Source organism: Thalassophryne amazonica, chromosome 16, assembly GCF_902500255.1.
Source record: "Thalassophryne amazonica chromosome 16, fThaAma1.1, whole genome shotgun sequence".
Taxonomy (NCBI): Eukaryota; Metazoa; Chordata; class Actinopteri; order Batrachoidiformes; family Batrachoididae; genus Thalassophryne; species Thalassophryne amazonica.
In genome coordinates this window covers 56,980,092-56,999,641 of record NC_047118.1, presented here as the reverse complement: position 1 = coordinate 56,999,641, position 19,550 = coordinate 56,980,092, and the positions used below count along the sequence as shown (strand labels likewise).

The 19,550-nt window shown below is 44.1% G+C and overlaps 1 protein-coding gene across 1 annotated transcript in view; it reads left to right on the top strand.

Moving 5' to 3' along the window:
- LOC117528273 (protein tweety homolog 2-like) overlaps window positions 1–19,550 on the top strand; it is a 132,022-nt gene that overhangs the window by 5,689 nt on the left and 106,783 nt on the right. The window contains exon 2 of the mRNA XM_034190881.1: window positions 10,785–10,957. Coding sequence (XP_034046772.1) covers window positions 10,785–10,957 — 173 coding nt within the window. The remainder of the gene's footprint in view (window positions 1–10,784; window positions 10,958–19,550) is intronic.

The following is a 19,550-nucleotide window of genomic DNA, read 5'->3' as shown; positions in this document are numbered from 1 at the left end:
TGATGAAGCAATACTTCATCACCAAGTAGCATAAATCTACTGGAAAAGCATTCAGATTTCAAAAAGGCTAGGAAATCATACAAGCAATGGAAAAACAACACAGCTAACAACAACTGAATCAGGATGAAGGTTGCTCTCTATTTCTTGGCACAATTATTTATTTTTCTTCACTACTGAATGTTGAAAAGTGTTGTCACAACTCTTATTTTCACCAGGTTCTGTTTTCTAGTTTTACTTGTTTGACATGAAACAATCTATTTATAATCACTTGAGCACACCAAATCAGATGGAAAACCAGGCAAGTAAATATGTTTTATTATGTGAGCAAAATGAATCTGCTTCATTGATCCCATGGCAGACCATATATGATATGGATGCTGTGGAAATTAGCTCTGTTAAACGGCTGGATGATATGGAGAAAGGTAGTTATGGTTTCAGGCTAAAAACAGGATTTTAAATATCAAATGTAAATTTTCTGTTTGTAAATTTATAGTGGAGCTACTGAAATTATTAGCAGGGCTGCAGCCCCCCCTCAAACCTCCAACTTAGAGCCGCCTGTGGTCATGAAAATTCAGTAAGGTATATCTTATATATTATATTCCAATTCTAAGGTGGAACTATGCTAGTATATAAAGGTATATCTAAAAAGGAAGAGTAAAATAGGAGAGTAGAAAAGAGTAGACTAGAGCCACTTAGGTGCCTGGTCTTGAGAACCAGGGATGGTAGGTTGCATTTGAGGCAAAGGTCAGTCTCCATAGAAGTGAAGCATTTCCACATATCGTCCTGTCAAGTAACAAACATATATTTTGTGTGGAGTAATCAATTAGGTCCTTTGTGCTGCTTTTTGTCTTTGAGATCTGTCATGAATGAAGGACACTGTATCTCGCCATCCTGGTGTTGAGGTCACTTTGGGTCACGGTATCCCAAAGGTGTGACATATAGAGGAGTCCTGTGAGGGGTGACGAGGCTCTTGTTGGTGTCCCACAAGTCTGACTTCTCCTCTGAAACCTGAAAAATACTCTTTGTGAGACATGATACCTGATTATGTGGTGGGAGAAGTATTGCAGTTGTAGACATTGAGAATGGTGTCTGCACTCGGGCCAACTTTTTACAAACATCTTTGTGGGATAATGGAGTATCACTGACCTCTAAGTCAATAATGGAGTTGTTTTTTTTCTTCCCCTGCCTGTTCCTTCATTGCATGCATCCTTTGCTTTGTTACTTTATGGCAGCTGCAGGGAACTGAAGTGTCTCCGCATCTAATTACAAAACAATGGAGCAGAAAATTAGAGCACAGAGCGAAACTGGCAGCATTGTGTTTATCAAGAGCCTGAACTGAGTCGTAGTGACGGCAAATAAAAGCTGAGAATCTGATTGGAGTCGCTGCAGACTGTTCAGACTGTGACAGCTCTGCATTCTCATACATGAAAAAATTGTTGGAACAAATGTTTGTGAATATATCATTACATGCATCATCATTATGTTGTGAAATATAATGTGTGAAAATTACATTTCTGTGTAACTAGATTGACACATTAATTTAAGTTTGTACATAACGTGGTTATGGGAATAATCTGTCAAAATAAGTAAATAAATTTAAAAAATCACAATTGCCTTCCAGTTTGCAAAACATTCATCAATATGTCAGTGAAATAATCTCTCTCAATTTCTTTAACTACCAATATTTCACTGCTGTCACTCTACTGCAATGATTTATTACAACATAAAAATATTCCCACTCTGATTTTTATGTTTATGTCGTTTTAACATCAATTTAAATTCTTAAAAAATGTTAAAATTCACACTGTTTAATGTTACAAAAGAACAAGTGTTGTTACTTAAATGATCAAAGTCACAGTAAACTTAAATACTTTGTGAATTTTCTGCCTCCAAGTCAACGTTTAGTTAGCAATAATGGCCTTCCTAGATGTAGCGTGTTTTGCTATTACAGGGGGATATTGTTACATTAAACACCGTAATGTTGGCCAGAATTGGCACTAGCATATGCAATCATGTGTTTACAGGTTTGTGGTTAGCATTAGCACACAGTATGTGGCAACTACTAACTATTAAAGATGTGGCTCGCATTAATCATGATTAGCGCAACTACACATGCTCATGCTAACTACGAACACTTGTCTACTTACCCGAATGCTGTCAACAGCTAGTTTTTTGTTTAACATGCCCTGCCAGTAGTCATATGTGCCACTCTGATGTTTATACATCAGAGTATAAACTGGTTACATAAACAGCATCTTTAGATTTATAAGTGTTTATTTCTTGCTGACATTTAGAAAATATGTGAGAAACATATTAGATTTATTCAGAAATTAGATGTTTCCAGGGTGTTGGACTGGGGGGGGGGGGGGGGGGTAAAGGGTACTATGTACCCTGGGCCCAGAGCATTGGGGGGGGGGGGGCACAAAAAACTGGCATTAAATACATTTTTGTGTTGCGTGTTATTAATGTCCATACAATTCATGTTGTAAAATAATATAATTAGAATAAATGTATAAATGTTGCAAAACATAATTCTGCTCTAACAATAATATTGAAAGATCTCTGAGGGCCATTCCCACCCCTGCACAATTGTACAATGGTTTAGTCCAGACGCGCAGATGACACCCCCCCCCCCCCCCCACCACCACCACCACCACACACACACACACACACACACACACACACATCCCAAATGGGATCTGACAGAAGAGGAGGTGTTTAGTAGTGCTGAAACAACTAATCGATTATTAAAATAGTTGTCAACTAATTTAGTCATCAATTAGTTGTTAAATAACTTTGTTTTACCGCAAATGTTTCGTTTCTTCCATATAAATCAACCGTTCCTGCAGCGTGGCTTTGCTTTGAACCTTGAACCAATCAAAGCTGCTTCGATCTCGTGCTTTGTTGATTCAGTGTTTTATTTCGCTTAATCTTAATTTTTCCCCACTAAAACCCCAAAGACCATATGTCTGTGAGTAACATTTACTTTTTTATCTTAATCTGACCTGTTATGGTCTTCTGAAACAGTTGACAGATGTACGAGGTCTGTGATAAAAGTAACGGACCTTATTATTTTTTTCAAAAACCATATGGATTTGAATCACGTGTGATTACATCAGACATGCTTGAACCCTCATGGGCATGCGAGAGTTTTTTCACGCCTGTCGGTTACGTCATTCGCCTGTGGGCAGTCTTTGAGTGAGGAGTCGTCCACCCTCTCGTCGATTTTTTTCATTGTTTAGGAATGGCTCAGAGACTGCTTCTTTGTTTGATCAAAATTTTTTCAAAACTGTAAGGCACAACTGAGTGGACACCATTCGATAAATTCAGCTGGTTTTCGGTAAAAATTTTAACGGCTGATGAGAGATTTTGGTCTGGTAGTGTCGCTTTAAGGACAGCCCACGGTGCCTGACGGTGATCTGCGCTTCGAGGCGGCAGCGTCTCGCCGTTTCAAGTTGAAAACTTCCACATTTCAGGCTCTGTTGACCCAGTAAGTCGTCAGAGAACAGAGAACTTTCAGAAGAAGTCGGCATGAGGAGTTTATTCGGACATTCCATTGTTAACGGACAATTTGTAATGAAAGAACGTGCGGGCAGAGTCGCATGTCGGGCCGGACCCGACCGCGGGGGGTCGCGACAGGAAAAACACCTCCGTTGGAAACCTTAACGGGCAAGTTGGAACATGCCCAAGCTGTTAAACACATTTGTTTTCTGTATAATAATTCATGGCTCAGCGTTTGTTGTCGTAAAAGAGTCAAATGTATTACAAATTGTAATATTTTATTCATTTATTTGTATTTATATATTAATAATAATAATAGAAACAACAACAATAATAGTAATAATAACTAATAATGCCACAATACAGTTTTAGAGAAATGGACAAAAAGAATCTGATAAAACAAAACAGAAAATTTAAACCAACTAACAATGAACATAAATAAATATAGAAATAACTGTTTCCTGTGAACACCTAGTGACTCTTAAACCTCCACTTCATCCCTGTTTTATTTAAGTTTAATGACAATTTGTTTTGGTCAAACCACATCTAAGCTGTGTTTTTACACAAGAAAAAAATAAAACGCAGTGAACTGCACATTTGTGTCTTTTTTCATGAAAATATCTTATTAAATATAACCAAGGTTCGGTAGGATTACGTTGAAAGAATACATGTGGATTACATGTATGTATGTACATACATTTGGATTACTTGTAATCTGATTACTTTTGTATTACATTTCAACGTAATCCTACCCAACCCTGAATATAACATATTAGACTTTCGTCAGGCCTTTAAAATACTTGTGTGGACTCTTGCTGTAATATATTGTCAGTGGTTGATATAGTTGCTGTAGGCATCTAAACCTGATAGAAATCTCTTTGTGGTGTGTCGGTGATGTATGTATGTGCAAAATAAAACAAAACACTACTCCAGGTATGTTTTTGACCGGAATTTAACATAACTTTGTTACAAGGTCAAACGTTGATGTTGTGTGACAAAGGCCTTTTAATAATAACTCACTTAAATAATGGCAAAACTCACATGTAAGTTAAAAAAAAAAAAACGATTAATTGAAAAAATAATCGACCAATGAACTGATTAGTAAAATAATCATTAGTTGCAGCCCTAATGTTTAGGCTGAAATAAAACATGTCTTTCCTAAAAAATCAAAGTCTGGATTTCAAAAAAGAAGAAAAAAAAGGACAGGGAAAGAAAACCAAATGAGGGATGGATGTTTCTGTGCATTTTACACCATAATGGATTATTTTGTTTGAGCGAGCAGCCAGCTGACATCACTGTGCCTCTCTACTCTGATAGACTGTCGTCGTGTGCTTCCCAGCATCCCTCATGCCAGTCAGGGAATGCCCACATGTGATCTATGATGTCGGTCTCCATCTTAGACTGTATGGGTCGCTACTGAATGCAGTTTAAGGTTGTCTGTTCAATGGAATTTTTTTCCCTTCAAGGTAACTATTTATTAGACAATTTAAAGGCTAATAAATAAAATTATAGTGGTGCCAAAGAAAATTAATTTCATGACTTAAATCTTAAAAAAATAATAAATAAATAAAATAAAGGCCATACACTTTTAATCTCTTTATCTGGACTATGGTGTTCTGGAGACTTTTTTTTTTTAGCTACACTGGTGTAGATTTGTATTAATATTAAAGGATTAGGTCTGTATGGGAAAAATATCAGACCGAGGTATTGACAGTATGTACTGAGTGATAGCAAGGTCCGTGTGAAAAAGCTGAGCTTTCAATCTGTGTGGTACAGGTGGGCAGATCGATCCTAATATTGATAATATTGATACCAACGCTGGTATTGATATTGAACAATCCTCATGTAAAAAGATCGATACTCAAGCTTTTTTTCTCTCTGCACGCACTGACTGCTGCGCACACAGATTCATCAAAGTCCACTCTCTGTCTGTAAGAGCAGTGCTGCGCTGTGTCACACAACATGGAGCAGCGCACCCTCCCCCCTCTGCTGTTTTGTTGTTGTGCCGTGGCTCAGCGGCGCCAGCCAACAGCCATGCAGGTAGGCTCAGCCTGGCCCGTCCACTCAGCGCTCACCTCGAGTCAGCCCTCTACCTCAGGAGATTTTGTTTTAAGTTGTGTTGAGTGATATTTTTTTAAACAAAAATGTTGATTGTGATAATAAAGTACTTTGTTGTCACGTACAATGTTTGGCGAAATTCTATCCTACGACTTTTGGATCCTTTGGATCTATGAAGCTTAAATATGAAAAAGTATCGGTATTGATATCGGCGATACTGGGCCTGCATTTACTTGGTATCAGATCAATACCAAAATTCCCAGCATCGCCCAACTCTACTGTGTGTTTTTTTTTTTTTTTTTTCCCGATGCTGTTTAGAGATTTATGGAATACATTCATGTCTGACTTGGCTTTTCTAATAGTGTTTTTAGCTTTCTGGTTTGTAACGAATGTGATACACGTTCCGGACCGATTGTCATGGTAACTAGTCTGATATGGGAAAATATCAGACCACAAATCAGCCAATCAGAGTGCATGTAGCATCACAGCCATATAATAAGTGGAGTTACTGTTTTGCTAAAAATGTCAATCTTCCCTGAATTCTATGAATGCTTCTGGAATGAACAATTTTCCTGGTGAATTTTTATTTATTTATTTTTTTTTGCTGTTGCATTCTGGACCGATTGTCATGGTAACTGGTCTGATATTGGAAAATATCAGACTGGAAATCAGCCAATCAGACTGCATGTAGCGTCACAGCAATATAATAAGTGGAGTTATTATTTTGCTAAAAATGTCAATCTTCACTGAATTCTATGAATTCTTCTGGAATTAAGAATTTTCCTGGTGGATTTTTGCCTGTTTTGTTGGTCTTGTTACGCTTACAAGCTCCCTGTGTAATGCTAGCACGTTGTTCTGTCGCTATCATTGTTCACAGTCAGAATGATGAAGTGCAGAGTTTGACTTTTGCAAAACACAGCTTTGTTACAAAAAAAAACGTGTGCGTGCATTTTTTTGTTTGTCATAAACCTACAAAACCTTGTAATGTGCGTGCGTTTTTTTTTTTTTTGTCATAAACCTACAAAACCTTGTAATGTGCATGCGTTTTTGTTTTGTTTTTTGTCATAAACCTACAAAACCTTGTAACAGTATAATGAATACTTTTTACAAGTAATGTGTAAGGAAATGTAGACTTTAAAAAAAAACAAAAAACAAAATGTCAGTTCCCTAAATGCACAATCACAGCAGACAAACAATCCTTCTTCTTTGTCTTTCGGCTGTTCCCGTTAGGGGTCACCACAGCAGATCAAACGTTTCCATCTCACCCTGTCCTCTGTATCTTCCTCTGTCACACCAACCACCTGCATGTCCTCCCTCAGCACATCCATGAACCTCCTCTTTGGTCTCCCTCTTCTCCTCCTGCCTGGTGGCTCCATCCTCAGCATCCTTCTCCCTATATACCCTGGGTCCCTCCTCTGCACATGTCCAAACCATCTCAATCTCGCCTCTCTGACTTTGTCTCCAAACCGTCCCACCTGAGCTGTCCCTCTGATATGTTCATTCCTAATCTTGTCCATTCTTGTCACTCCCAAAGAGAATCTCAACATCTTCAGCTCTGCCACCTCCAGCTCTGCCTGCTGTCTTTTTGTTAGTGCCACTGTCTCTAAACCATACAACATAGCTGGTCTCACTACTGTTTTGTAAACTTTCCCCTTCACTCTTGCTGATATTCTTCGGTCACAAATCACTCCTGCCACCTTTCTCCACCCACTCCACCCTGCCTGCACTCTCTTCTTCACCTCTCTACCACACTCTCCATTACTTTGAACAGTTGACCCCAAATATTTAAACTCATCTACTTTCACCAGTAGATTTCACTACTTTCTACTCCTTGTAACTGCACTATTCCACTGGGCTCCCTCTCATTCACACACATGTACTCAGTCTTGCTTCTACTGACTTTCATTCCCCTTCTCTCCAAAGCATATCTCCACTTCTCCAGACTAGAATCAACTTGCTCTCTACTCTCACTACAGATCACAATGTCATCTGCAAACATCATAGTCCATGGGGACTCCTGTCTGATCTCATCTGTCAACCTGTCCATCACCACTGCAAACAAGAAAGGACTCAGAGCTGATCCTTGGTGTAATCCCACCTCCACGTTGAATGAGTCTGTCATTCCGACTGGGCATCTCACAGCTGTCACACTATTCTTGTACATGTCCTGCACTACCCTAACATACTTCTCTGCCACTCCAGACTTCCTCATACAATGCCGCAACTCTTCTCTTGGCACCCTATCATAAGCTTTATCTAAGTCCACAAACACACAATGTAACTCTTTCTGTCCTTCTCTGTACTTTTCCAACAGTATTCTCAGAGCAAACATTGCATCTGTAGTGCTCTTTCTTGGCATGAAACCATATTGCTGCTCACAGATCTTCACCTGTTTTCTAAGCCTAGCTTCTACTACTCTTTCCCATAACTTCAGGCTGTGGCTGATCAGCTTTATGCCTCTATAGTTACTGCAGCTCTGCACATCACCCTTGTTCTTGAAAATAGGAACCAGCACACTTCGTCTCCACTCCTCAGGCATCCTCTCACTTTCCAAGATTTTATTAAACAATCTGGTTAGAAACTCTACTGCCTTCTCTCCTAGACATTTCCAGGCCTCCATTGGAATGTCATCTGGACCAACTGCCTTTCCACTCTTATTCCTCTTCATAGCAGCCCTCACTTCTTCCTTGCTAATCTCTTTTACTTCCTGATTTACTCTCACCACATCATCCAGCCTTTTCTCTCGCTCATTTTCTTTATTCATCAACTCTTCAAAATATTCCCTCCACCTTCTCAGCACACACTCCTCACTTGTCAGCACATTACCATGTGCATCTTTTACCACCCTAACCTGCTGCACATCCTTTCCAGCTCTGTCCCTTTGTCTGGCCAATCGGTACAAGTCCTTTTCTCCTTCCTTACTATTCAACTTCTTGTACAGCTCGCAATATGCCTTTTCCTTTGCTTTTGCCACTTCTCTTCTCGCCTTACGCCGCATCTCCTTGTACTCCTGTCTACTTTCTTCATCTCTCCAACTATCCCAAAACGTTTTCGCCAACCTCTTTCTCCTTATGCTTTCCTGGACCTCTTCATTCCACGACCAAGTCTCCTTGTCTTCCTTCCACTGTCCAGATGTCATACCCAGTACTGCCATAGCTGTCTCCCTCACCACATCTGCAGTACTTTTCCAGTTGTTCAAAACTGCTTCCCCTCCAACTAGTGCTTCTCTCACCTGCTCGCTAAATTTCACACAACAGTCTTCCTCCTTCAGCTTCCACCATCTGATCCTTTGTTGAGCTCTCATTCTCTTCTTCTTCTTTACCTCTAAAGTCATCCTACAAACAACCATCCTATGCTGTCTAGTGACACTCTCTCCTGCTACCACCTTACAGTCTGTGATTTCTTTTAGCTTGCATCTCCTATAAAGAATGTAGTCCACCTGTGTGCACCTTCCTCCACTCTTATATGTTACCCTGTGCTCCTCCCTTTTCTTAAAGTAGGTATTCACCACAGCCATTTCCATCCTTTTTGCAAAATCAGCTACCATCTGTCCTTCCCCATTCCTATCCTTGATACCATATCTACCCATTACTTCCTCATCACCTCTGTTCCCTTCACCAACATGCCCATTGAAGTCTGCTCCTATCACTGCTCTTTCATGCTTGGGCACACTCTCCACCACCTCATCTAACACACTCCAGAAATCTTCTTTCTCCTTCATCTCACAACCTACCTGTGGGGCATATGCACTGATGATATTCATCATCACCCCTTCAATTTCCAACTTCACACTCATCACCCTGTCAGACACTCGCTTAACTTCCAACACACTTTTAACATACTCTTCCTTTAAAATGACCCCAACACCATTTCTCTTCCTGTCCTCACCATGGTACAACAACTTGTACCCACCGGCGATGCTCCTGCTCTTACTTCCCTTCCACTTGGTCTCTTGCACACACAATATGTCTACCTTTCTCCTCTCCATCATATCAGCCAGCTCTCTCCCTTTACCAGTCATACTACCAACATTCAAAGTCCCCACTCTCATTTCCACCCTTCTAGTTTTCTTCTTCTCCCGCTGTTCGTGGCAACGTTTTCCTCCTCTTCTTCGTCGTCTTCGCCCAGCAGTAGCCCAATTTCCACCGGCACCCTGTTGGGCAATAGCACCGGTGGCGGACGTTGTTAACCCGGGCCGCGACCGATCCGGTATGGGAATTCGATTCTGAGTCTGCATAGTTGGGTTGGCTTGTTTTACGCCGGATGCCCTTCCTGACGCAACCCTCCTCATTTATCCAGGCTTGGGACCGGCACTCAGAAAGTACTGGCTGCACACCAGTTTTTTTGTTGTTGTTTTTTTTTTTTTTTTTTTTTTTTTGGAGCGTGAAACCAGGACTGTGTCACTTTAATATGTTGTAATAAAAATTTAAAGGACCATAAAAAAACAAAGCTCTTCGCATTTTCAAATGAAAAACTGTGACATACTCAGTTCATAGCATATCTGTAGAGTTAAAACTCTGATTTCCTCTCATTTCTCTCCATCAGTTCAGTCCTCTGTCTTCTCTTGATCTTTAAGGCTTGAAATGTTTTCTGTACACCCAGAAATCACAAGACTGGACTGAAAGCCATTCTGTCACATGATGCTCTCCTCCCACGTGTGCGTTGCATCTGTTCTGTTTTCCTCCCTGTCTCAGTTCGGTCCTCTGAAGACAAATAGCAAGGTTTTCCGCTGGCTGTCGTTTTTGTGTTCACTTTGCTTTATGTCTTCAGAGACAGTGTTGTTTTCTTTGATGCTGCCAGTGCGTTGGGTCAGCAGCTCACACACTCCAAACATAAAAGACCACATATACTGTGGCATGAAAAATTTTAAGCACCCTTGAGTTTTTGCACATTCTCAGATTATTCTTTTTTTATTACTTCAAATATTTGTTAAAATCAATAATTAAATTGTGCTTCTCCATGTTAAAATTTCTAAAATGATGCTTTATAACAGAATGAAAACAAATATCTGCGGAATGATCCAAATTAAATAAAAATATCAAAGCCAAAATAAAGGAATTCAAAATGTTTTTTGAATTTTTGTGATTTAAATGTGTACATCTGTCTGACATAATCCGAAAATGTCCAATGAATAGAAATTTCTTCTTTGTCGCAGTTACGTACAGACGGAAAATTTTCAGGTGGACACATTTCTGATGATTTCCCTTTACTGTCTTCTGTCTCAGTCTCTAATACTTCTAGCATGTGCTGGTGCCGTGGGTCTGTTTCTCAGCCTGCTGGTTCTGACAGTGTACCTCGTCTGCCTGTGCTGCTGCCACAGAGACGTCGACGAGGACGTCAAGAGACCTAATACCTGCTGTGTGACCTGGTCGGCCATCATCACCGGTGTCATCATGTGGTTAGTATGAATGTGCTGTTTTTATTAATTCGACTTCAAATGTGTCTGTTAGCAGCACTTACAGTAAGCAAGCCTGTTTGTGATGGTGCTTTTCCCCAAATTTTGCAGTGTGAAGTAAATATGAGTCGATGGCTTTTTCTGGATGGAATGCCAGTCCAACGTAGGTTATTTCCCCAGCCAAGACTGGTACCCACATACAGCTGTATTGAGTGACACAATGCATATGAACTGTTTTGTCCAAGAACACAGACAGATAACATGAAAATTCAGTAGGTATATCTTATATATTATATTCCAATTCTAAGGTGAAACTGTGCTAGTATACTAAGGTATATCTAAATATCTAAAAAGGAAGAGTAAAATAGAAGAGTAGAAAAGAGTAGAGTAGAGCCACTTAGGTGCCTGGTCTTGAGAACCAGGGATAGTAGATTGAAAAGCTTTTTTATCCCATGGGAACCCTCCCTACCCATCTAAGCAGCTCAAGAAAAAGTATATATATAATAATAATCAATAAGCCATAAGAAAGTTATAGTTATAACTGAGAATTAAAAAATAAGGGTAATAAACAACATATACAAAAAATATGTGTACTATATAAAGTATATATATAATAATCAATAAGCCATAAGAAAGATAAGACATATATATATATATATATATATATATATATATATATATATATATATATATATATATATATATATAAATAACTGAGAATTAAATAATAAGGGTAATAAACAACATATACAAAAAATGTGTATTATATAATATACAAGAGTAGGTTTTAAAACCTAAATATTAATACAGGAGAAGATTGTAGTATAGGTATTTTAGTATGTAGACTATCAGTAAACATAAATTATAGTTAGTACGCTAAGCTATAAATCTGGTATTGTTGTGTGGGCTGCCAGAAGAGGAGGTACTGCTGGCCCACCACCAGAAGGCGCCCTGCCTGAAGTGCGGGCTTCAGGCACGAGAGGGCGCTGCCGCCTCAGGAACAAGCCGTGGTGACAGCTGTCACCCATCATCCGTGACAGCTGTCACTAATCAACACATCTGGTATAAAAGCAGGAAGACACCTCCACCAAACTGCCGAGATATCATCTTCATCTGGAGGTAATATCCTCAGCCTTTTGTAAATCTGTTTATTGTGAGTGTTTGCAGGAGAACCGGTCGTTTTTGAGGAGGCTGTGCAAGACGGCGCTCCTTTTCAGCTGAGACCGCTGCAACGCGCTGAGTGAGAGGTGGAGGTGGCATTCCCACCAGTGTTACTGGGTGTTCACACACCCACCCTTTGACTGTCTTTTGCTTTCTGCCAGCAGTACCAGATCCGACACGCCGGGAAGGTGGCCACCTGGGGACTCCGGGACTTGGCGGCTCCAGTATTCCTCGGGTTCAGGTGGCGGTGGAAATCGTGTGGTTCCGGTTCGTTTCCAGACGGGCGTCTCCTATCATCGAGCCTGCCCACACGACACCTTTTATTAATTGACTGTTGCACATTCTGATTCTGCTGTGTTTGGTTGTGACATTCACACCAGTAAAGTGTTATAATTTGACTCCTTCCATTGTCCGTTCATTTACGCCCCCTGTTGTGGGTCCGTGTCACTACACTTTCCCAACAGGATATCTCGGCCAGCGTCATGGACTCCGAGGGGCGTCACCAGGTTGTTGAACAACCAATGGGAGAGCAGGGAGCGCAGGCATCTGCAGGAGGCGTGATTGGTGAGCTACAGCATATTCTCACCGCCTTTATGGCTCGAATGGATCAAATAGCCGAGCAAAACATCCTCCTGAACCGCAGGGTGGAGGCTCTCTCCGCGCAAGTGGCGGCGAGCGCTCAGGGCGCTGCTGCAGCTCCTCCTCCTGTCGATCCTGTGCTAGATATTAATGTTCCAGTGGTGGTCCAACAACCCCTCCCACCATCCCCTGAAGCATACATAAGCCCTCCTGAGCCGTACGGAGGTTGTGTGGAGACGTGCGCGGACTTTCTTATGCAGTGTTCGCTCGTCTTCGCACAACGTCCCGTCATGTACGCGTCAGACGCAAGCAAAATAGCTTATGTGATCACTCTGCTTCGGGGAGAGGCACGCGCTTGGGCTACAGTGCTTTGGGAGCAAAATTCACGGCTCCTTCATACGTACACTGGGTTTGTGAGGGAGTTCAGAACTGTGTTTGATCACCCTAACAGGGGAGAGACCGCTTCAACTGTGCTGCTGTCGATGAGACAGGGACCCCGGAGCGCAGCCGCTTATGCAGTCGACTTCCGCATCGCGGCTGCGAGGTCCGGCTGGAATAACGCTGCGCTCCGCGCCGCCTTTGTAAACGGACTGTCGTCAGTCCTAAAGGAGCACCTAGTGGCCAAGGATGAACCGCGGGACTTAGATGGGCTTATTGATCTCGTTATACGGTTAGACAATCGGTTGGAGGAACGCCGTCGGGAACGAGACGAAGGACGTGGCCGGGCGCGCGCCGTCCCTCTTCCTTCCGGGTCCGAGAAGGGTCCGCCCTTCCCACGCTCCCTGGCCTCTACGTCCCATGGGGCGACAGCTCCCCCTGCTGACGAAGCTATGGACACGAGCAGGGCCACATTTAGCCCACCTAATAGACAGAGGAGGTTTCCACGCGGGGCGTGTTTTGTTTGTGGCTCAATGGAGCATCAATTGAGCGATTGCCCCGAACGGTTAAACACCAACGCCCGCCCCTAGAGACTGGGCTTAGGGTGGGCCAAAAACTTCACGTGGCACACACACATATTGCCGCATGACTCCCAGTTACAATCCTTAGTGGGGATTTAACCCTTCAGGCCCCAGCACTGGTAGACACAGGGTCAGAAGGGAATCTGTTGGACAGCAGATGGGCCAGGGAGGTAGGGCTCCCTCTGGTGGCGCTACCTACACCATTGCAGGTGCGAGCACTAGATGGCACCCTACTCCCTTTACTCACACACAAGACACCACCAGTAACTCTGGTAGTGTCAGGGAATCATAGGGAGGAGATTGAGTTTTTTGTGACTCCTTCTACCTCCCGTGTGATTCTGGGGTTCCCCTGGATGTTGAAACACAATCCCCGGATTGATTGGCCATCCGGGGTGGTGGTACAGTGGAGTGAAACCTGCCATCGGAGGTGTTTGGGATCCTCGGTTCCTCCCGGTTCCCAGGCGAAGGAGCAGGTCCAAGTACCCCCCAATCTGTCGGCGGTGCCGGTTGAGTACCACGATCTTGCTGACGTTTTAGCAAGGATCGGGCACTCACTCTTCCCCCGCACCGTCCATATGATTGTGCCATCGATTTGTTGCCAGGCGTGGAGTTCCCGTCCAGCAGGCTGTACAACCTCTCCCGACCTGAGCGCGAATCGATGGAGACCTACATCCGGGACTCCTTAGCTGCCGGGCTGATCCGTAACTCCACCTCTCCGATGGGAGCGGGTTTCTTTTTCGTGGGAAAAAAAAGATGGCGGTCTTCGTCCATGCATTGATTATCGGGGGCTGAACGAGATCACGGTTCGCAACCGATACCCGTTGCCTTTGTTGGATTCAGTGTTCACCCCCCTGCATGGAGCCAAAATCTTCACAAAGTTGGATCTTAGGAACGCATACCACCTAGTTCGGATCCGGAAGGGAGACGAATGGAAGACGGCATTTAACACCCCGTTAGGTCATTTTGAGTACCTGGTCATGCCGTTCGGCCTCACTAACGCCCCCGCGACGTTCCAAGCTTTGGTTAATGACGTCTTGCGGGACTTCCTGCACCGATTTGTCTTCGTATATCTGGATGATATACTCATCTTTTCTCCAGACCCTGAGACCCATGTGTGGCATGTACGTCAGGTCCTGCAGCGGTTGTTGGAGAACCGGTTGTTCGTGAAGGGCGAGAAGTGTGAGTTTCACCGCACTTCTTTGTCCTTCCTGGGGTTTATCATCTCCTCCAACTCCGTCGCCCCGGATCCGGCCAAGGTCGCAGTGGTGAGAGACTGGCCCCAACCGACAAGCCGTAGGAAGCTGCAACAGTTCCTCGGCTTCGCAAATTTCTACAGGAGGTTCATTAAGGGGTATAGTCAGGTTGTTAGCCCCCTGACGGCCCTGACCTCACCAAAAGTTCCCTTCACCTGGTCGGATCGGTGCGAAGCCGCGTTTAGGGAGTTGAAACGCCGGTTCTCGACTGCACCGATCTTGGTGCAGCCCGATCCTGGTCGCCAGTTCGTGGTTGAAGTGGACGCCTCTGACTCGGGGATAGGAGCCGTGCTGTCCCAGAGCGGAGAAACCGATAAGGTTCTTCACCCGTGTGCCTATCTTTCCCGCAGGTTGACCCCAGCAGAGCGGAACTATGACGTGGGCAATCGAGAGCTCCTTGCGGTGAAAGAGGCCCTTGAGGAGTGGAGACACCTGCTGGAGGGAGCGTCAGTGCCTTTCACGGTTTTCACTGACCACCGGAACCTGGAGTATATCAGGACCGCCAAGCGACTGAACCCCAGGCAAGCCCGCTGGTCACTGTTTTTCGGCTGTTTTGACTTCCGGATCACCTACCGCCCCGGGACCAAAAACCAAAGATCGGATGCCCTGTCCCGGGTGCATGAACAGGAAGTCAAGACCGAGCTGTCGGATCCACCGGAACCCATTCTCCCGGAGTCCACTATCGTGGCTGCTCTGACCTGGGATGTGGAGAAGACCGTCCAGGAGGCCCTGGCACGGAGCCCGGATCCCGGAACAGGACCGATGAACAGATTATACGTCCCACCAGAGGCCAGGGCTGCCGTCCTGGACGTCTGTCACGGGTCCAAACTCTCCTGCCACCCAGGGATGCGTAGGACCGTGGCAGTGGTCCGGCAGCGCTTCTGGTGGGCGTCCCTGGAGACTGATGTCCGGGCTTACATCCAGGCCTGCACCACCTGCGCCAGGGGCAAGGCTGACCACCAGAAGGCACAGGGACTTCTACAGCCACTTCCTGTGCCTCACCGCCCCTGGTCCCACATCGGTCTGGATTTTGTCACGGGCCTCCCGCCGTCGCGGGGGCACACCACCATCCTCACGATAGTGGACTGTTTCTCCAAGGCGGCCCACTTCGTGGCCCTCCCGAAGCTCCCGTCGGCCCAGGAGACGGCGGATCTCCTCGTCCACCATGTTGTCCGGCTGCATGGGATACCAACAGACATCGTTTCGGATCACGGTCCCCAGTTCTCCTCGCAGGTGTGGAGAAGTTTCTGCCGGGAACTGGGGGCCACTGTAAGCCTCTCGTCTGGGTATCACCCGCAGACTAATGGACAGGTCGAACGGGCCAACCAGGAGTTGGAGCAGGCCCTCAGGTGCACGACCTCCGCACACCCGACGGCTTGGAGTGAACATCTGGCCTGGATCGAGTACGCTCATAACAGCCAGGTGTCCTCTGCCACCGGCCTCTCCCCATTCGAGGTGTGTCTGGGGTACCAGCCCCCTTTGTTTCCTGTGGTGGAGGGAGAGGTCGGTGTGCCCTCGGTCCAGGCCCACCTGCGGAGATGCCGTCGGGTGTGGCGCACCGCCCGTTCGGCCTTGTTGAGGGCCCGGACGAGGGCTAAAGCCCATGCAGACCGTCGACAGTCCCCGGCCCCTACTTACCAGCCCGGGCAGGAGGTGTGGCTTTCCACCAAGGACATTCCTCTCCAGGTCAAGTCCCCCAAATTGAAGGACCGCTTCATTGGACCCTTCCCCATCCTCAAGGTCCTCAGTCCTACCGCAGTGAGGCTCCAACTCCCGGCCTCACTGCGGATCCATCCCGTCTTTCATGTCTCCAGGGTAAAACCGCATCACACCTCACCCCTCTGTGCACCCGGTCCGGCGCCGCCTCCTGCCCGTATTATCGACGGGGAGCCGGCTTGGACAGTTCGCCGGCTTTTGGACGTCCGTCGAATGGGCCAGGGTTTCCAGTATTTGGTGGACTGGGAGGGGTATGGACCCGAAGAACACTTCTGGGTGAAGAGGAGCTTCATCCTGGACCCGGCCCTCCTGGCCGATTTCTATCGTCGCCACCCGGACAAGCCTGTTGTGTGGGGTCCTGTTGTGTGGGCTGCTGGCCCACCACCAGAAGGCGCCCTGCCTGAAGTGCGGGCTTCAGGCACGAGAGGGCGCTGCCACCTCAGGAACAAGCCGTGGTGACAGCTGTCACCCATCATCCGTGACAGCTGTCACTAATCAACACATCTGGTATAAAAGCAGGAAGACACCTCCACCAAACTGCCGAGATATCATCTTCATCTGGAGGTAATATCCTCAGCCTTTTGTAAATCTGTTTATTGTGAGTGTTTGCAGGAGAACCGGTCGTTTTTGAGGAGGCTGTGCAAGACGGCGCTCCTTTTCAGCTGAGACCGCTGCAACGCGCTGAGTGAGAGGTGGAGGTGGCATTCCCACCAGTGTTACTGGGTGTTCACACACCCACCCTTTGACTGTCTTTTGCTTTCTGCCAGCAGTACCAGATCCGACACGCCGGGAAGGTGGCCACCTGGGGACTCCGGGACTTGGCGGCTCCAGTATTCCTCGGGTTCAGGTGGCGGTGGAAATTGTGTGGTTCCGGTTCGTTTCCAGACGGGCGTCTCCTATCGTCGAGCCTGCCCACACGACACCTTTTATTAATTGACTGTTGCACATTCTGATTCTGCTGTGTTTGGTTGTGACATTCACACCAGTAAAGTGTTATAATTTGACTCCTTCCATTGTCCGTTCATTTACGCCCCCTGTTGTGGGTCCGTGTCACTACACTTTCCCAACAGGTATTTTATTATAGAAACAGAAGCTATGGTGTAATGTGTATTGGTATCTATCTAAAGTAACTCTGCTAGCATACTACAGGAAAATAAAAAGCATAATCTATATAATGGAAACCTAAGAACTTAGGTACTATATGTTGATATCTTTTAAAGAACACATAAACTGATGAATAATTGAAAATCTACACCATGTAAAATAAAATTGTAAATAATGAAAATAAGCTAGTTATAGTTAGAAGAGCTAAATTAGCCATTAATAAGCCTACCGTACCTAGTAAGCTAACAAGATAAACAAAAACGGTAATAAGTATATAAAGTATAATAGCGTAGTTAAACCTACAATAATGGTATTAACAAATACATATAAAAATAAATGTGGACAAAAGTATGAATAAACATGGGTTATCAAACAGAAAAGAACCAACTATATTGTAAGCTACGATAAACTGTTAGGTATAACTAATAGTACCCCACTCCTTCAATTATTCCATAAATATAATAATATTAAAAGGGAGGGGGGAACAAGAAAAAGTAAAGCGTGTAGAAATGTATATGGAGACATGATATGAGTACCTAGTGAAAGGATATAAAGGTGGAATATTCCCGGCTAAAGAGAGCTCAACATGACCTGGAATTGAACCCAGTTGTACTTACTAGGAGCCCAATGCCTCAAATGTCATTTCCAACATCCTCACAACTACAGACCATGTGGAACCACAGCAGGCCAGGACCACCACATCTGGCTTTATTGCCCAATAAAAACCTTTATTCAAAACTGACAACACATTTTTAGTGAACTTTTATTGTGGTCAATGCATGTGCACCATCTGCACAGTAATCATGCTGCTTAATCAGAATCTTGATATGCACATGCCACTTTTTTAAGCAAAATTGTAACTCTGGGTGTGTGTTGGGGTGGGTGGCCCTGTAAAAAAAAACTGTTGTTTTTACAGGAAAACGCTGGCAGCTGTGGTTGCCAGGGAATTCCTATAAAAAAAAAAAATACAGCAGCACAGTAGATAACTTTACAGACATAATATGTAAATGGATTTACAGTGAATGAACCACGGCTGACTCACATTAAAAAAAAAATGTTAAATCTACAAAAAAAGAGAGCCTAGTCTGAGTATCGTATTGCATTAAAATTAAAAGAAACAAAGCATGCAAGGATTATGACTGAACAGAAGTACTTAGACTAGCGATAACAATTTCTTATAGGCCTACTCCCTAGCCTGCTCTGCAAGCTGCAAATAGCCTACCTGTAGCCTATAGGCCTACCCGAATTTGCATTGTTTCATCAATCATGTTAAAGTTAGGCTACAGCATAAACTTGTAAAGTGACTTACATATAATTCTTGTATTTTTAAAAACAACTGACTAAAACTATAGGTTTTACAATGTTTGCATGTCAATTTACCACAAATGTTTTGTATTGAGTATTACAGTATTTCTCAGTTTTTGTTACAAATACTTGTAGTTTCAACAAATACATTTGATTAGAATCACATATTGTTGTTGTACATCTAACAAAAACATTCTGTTTAATAGTTTACAAAAGTCCACTGTGATTGAAACAAAAAAATATGTGTTTTTGGGTTTACAATATTTTTCTGTAGTGATTTTACATTGTTTTTATGTAAATTTCACTTTTTACAGTGTGGGGTTAAAGCACACTCTAAATCCCACTGCTCACAATGGAGGCACTCTGCTCATGCTAGGTGGCCCATTAGCATTGCAATATGTGATGCTAGCCAGTTTTCTTAACGTCAAAGAGAATAGACTACCAAGAGTACGACACTATGAGGCATTTCACTCAATAGCCACTGGCGGCGCTGTGACAGCGCTGCCGCCATCTTGGACT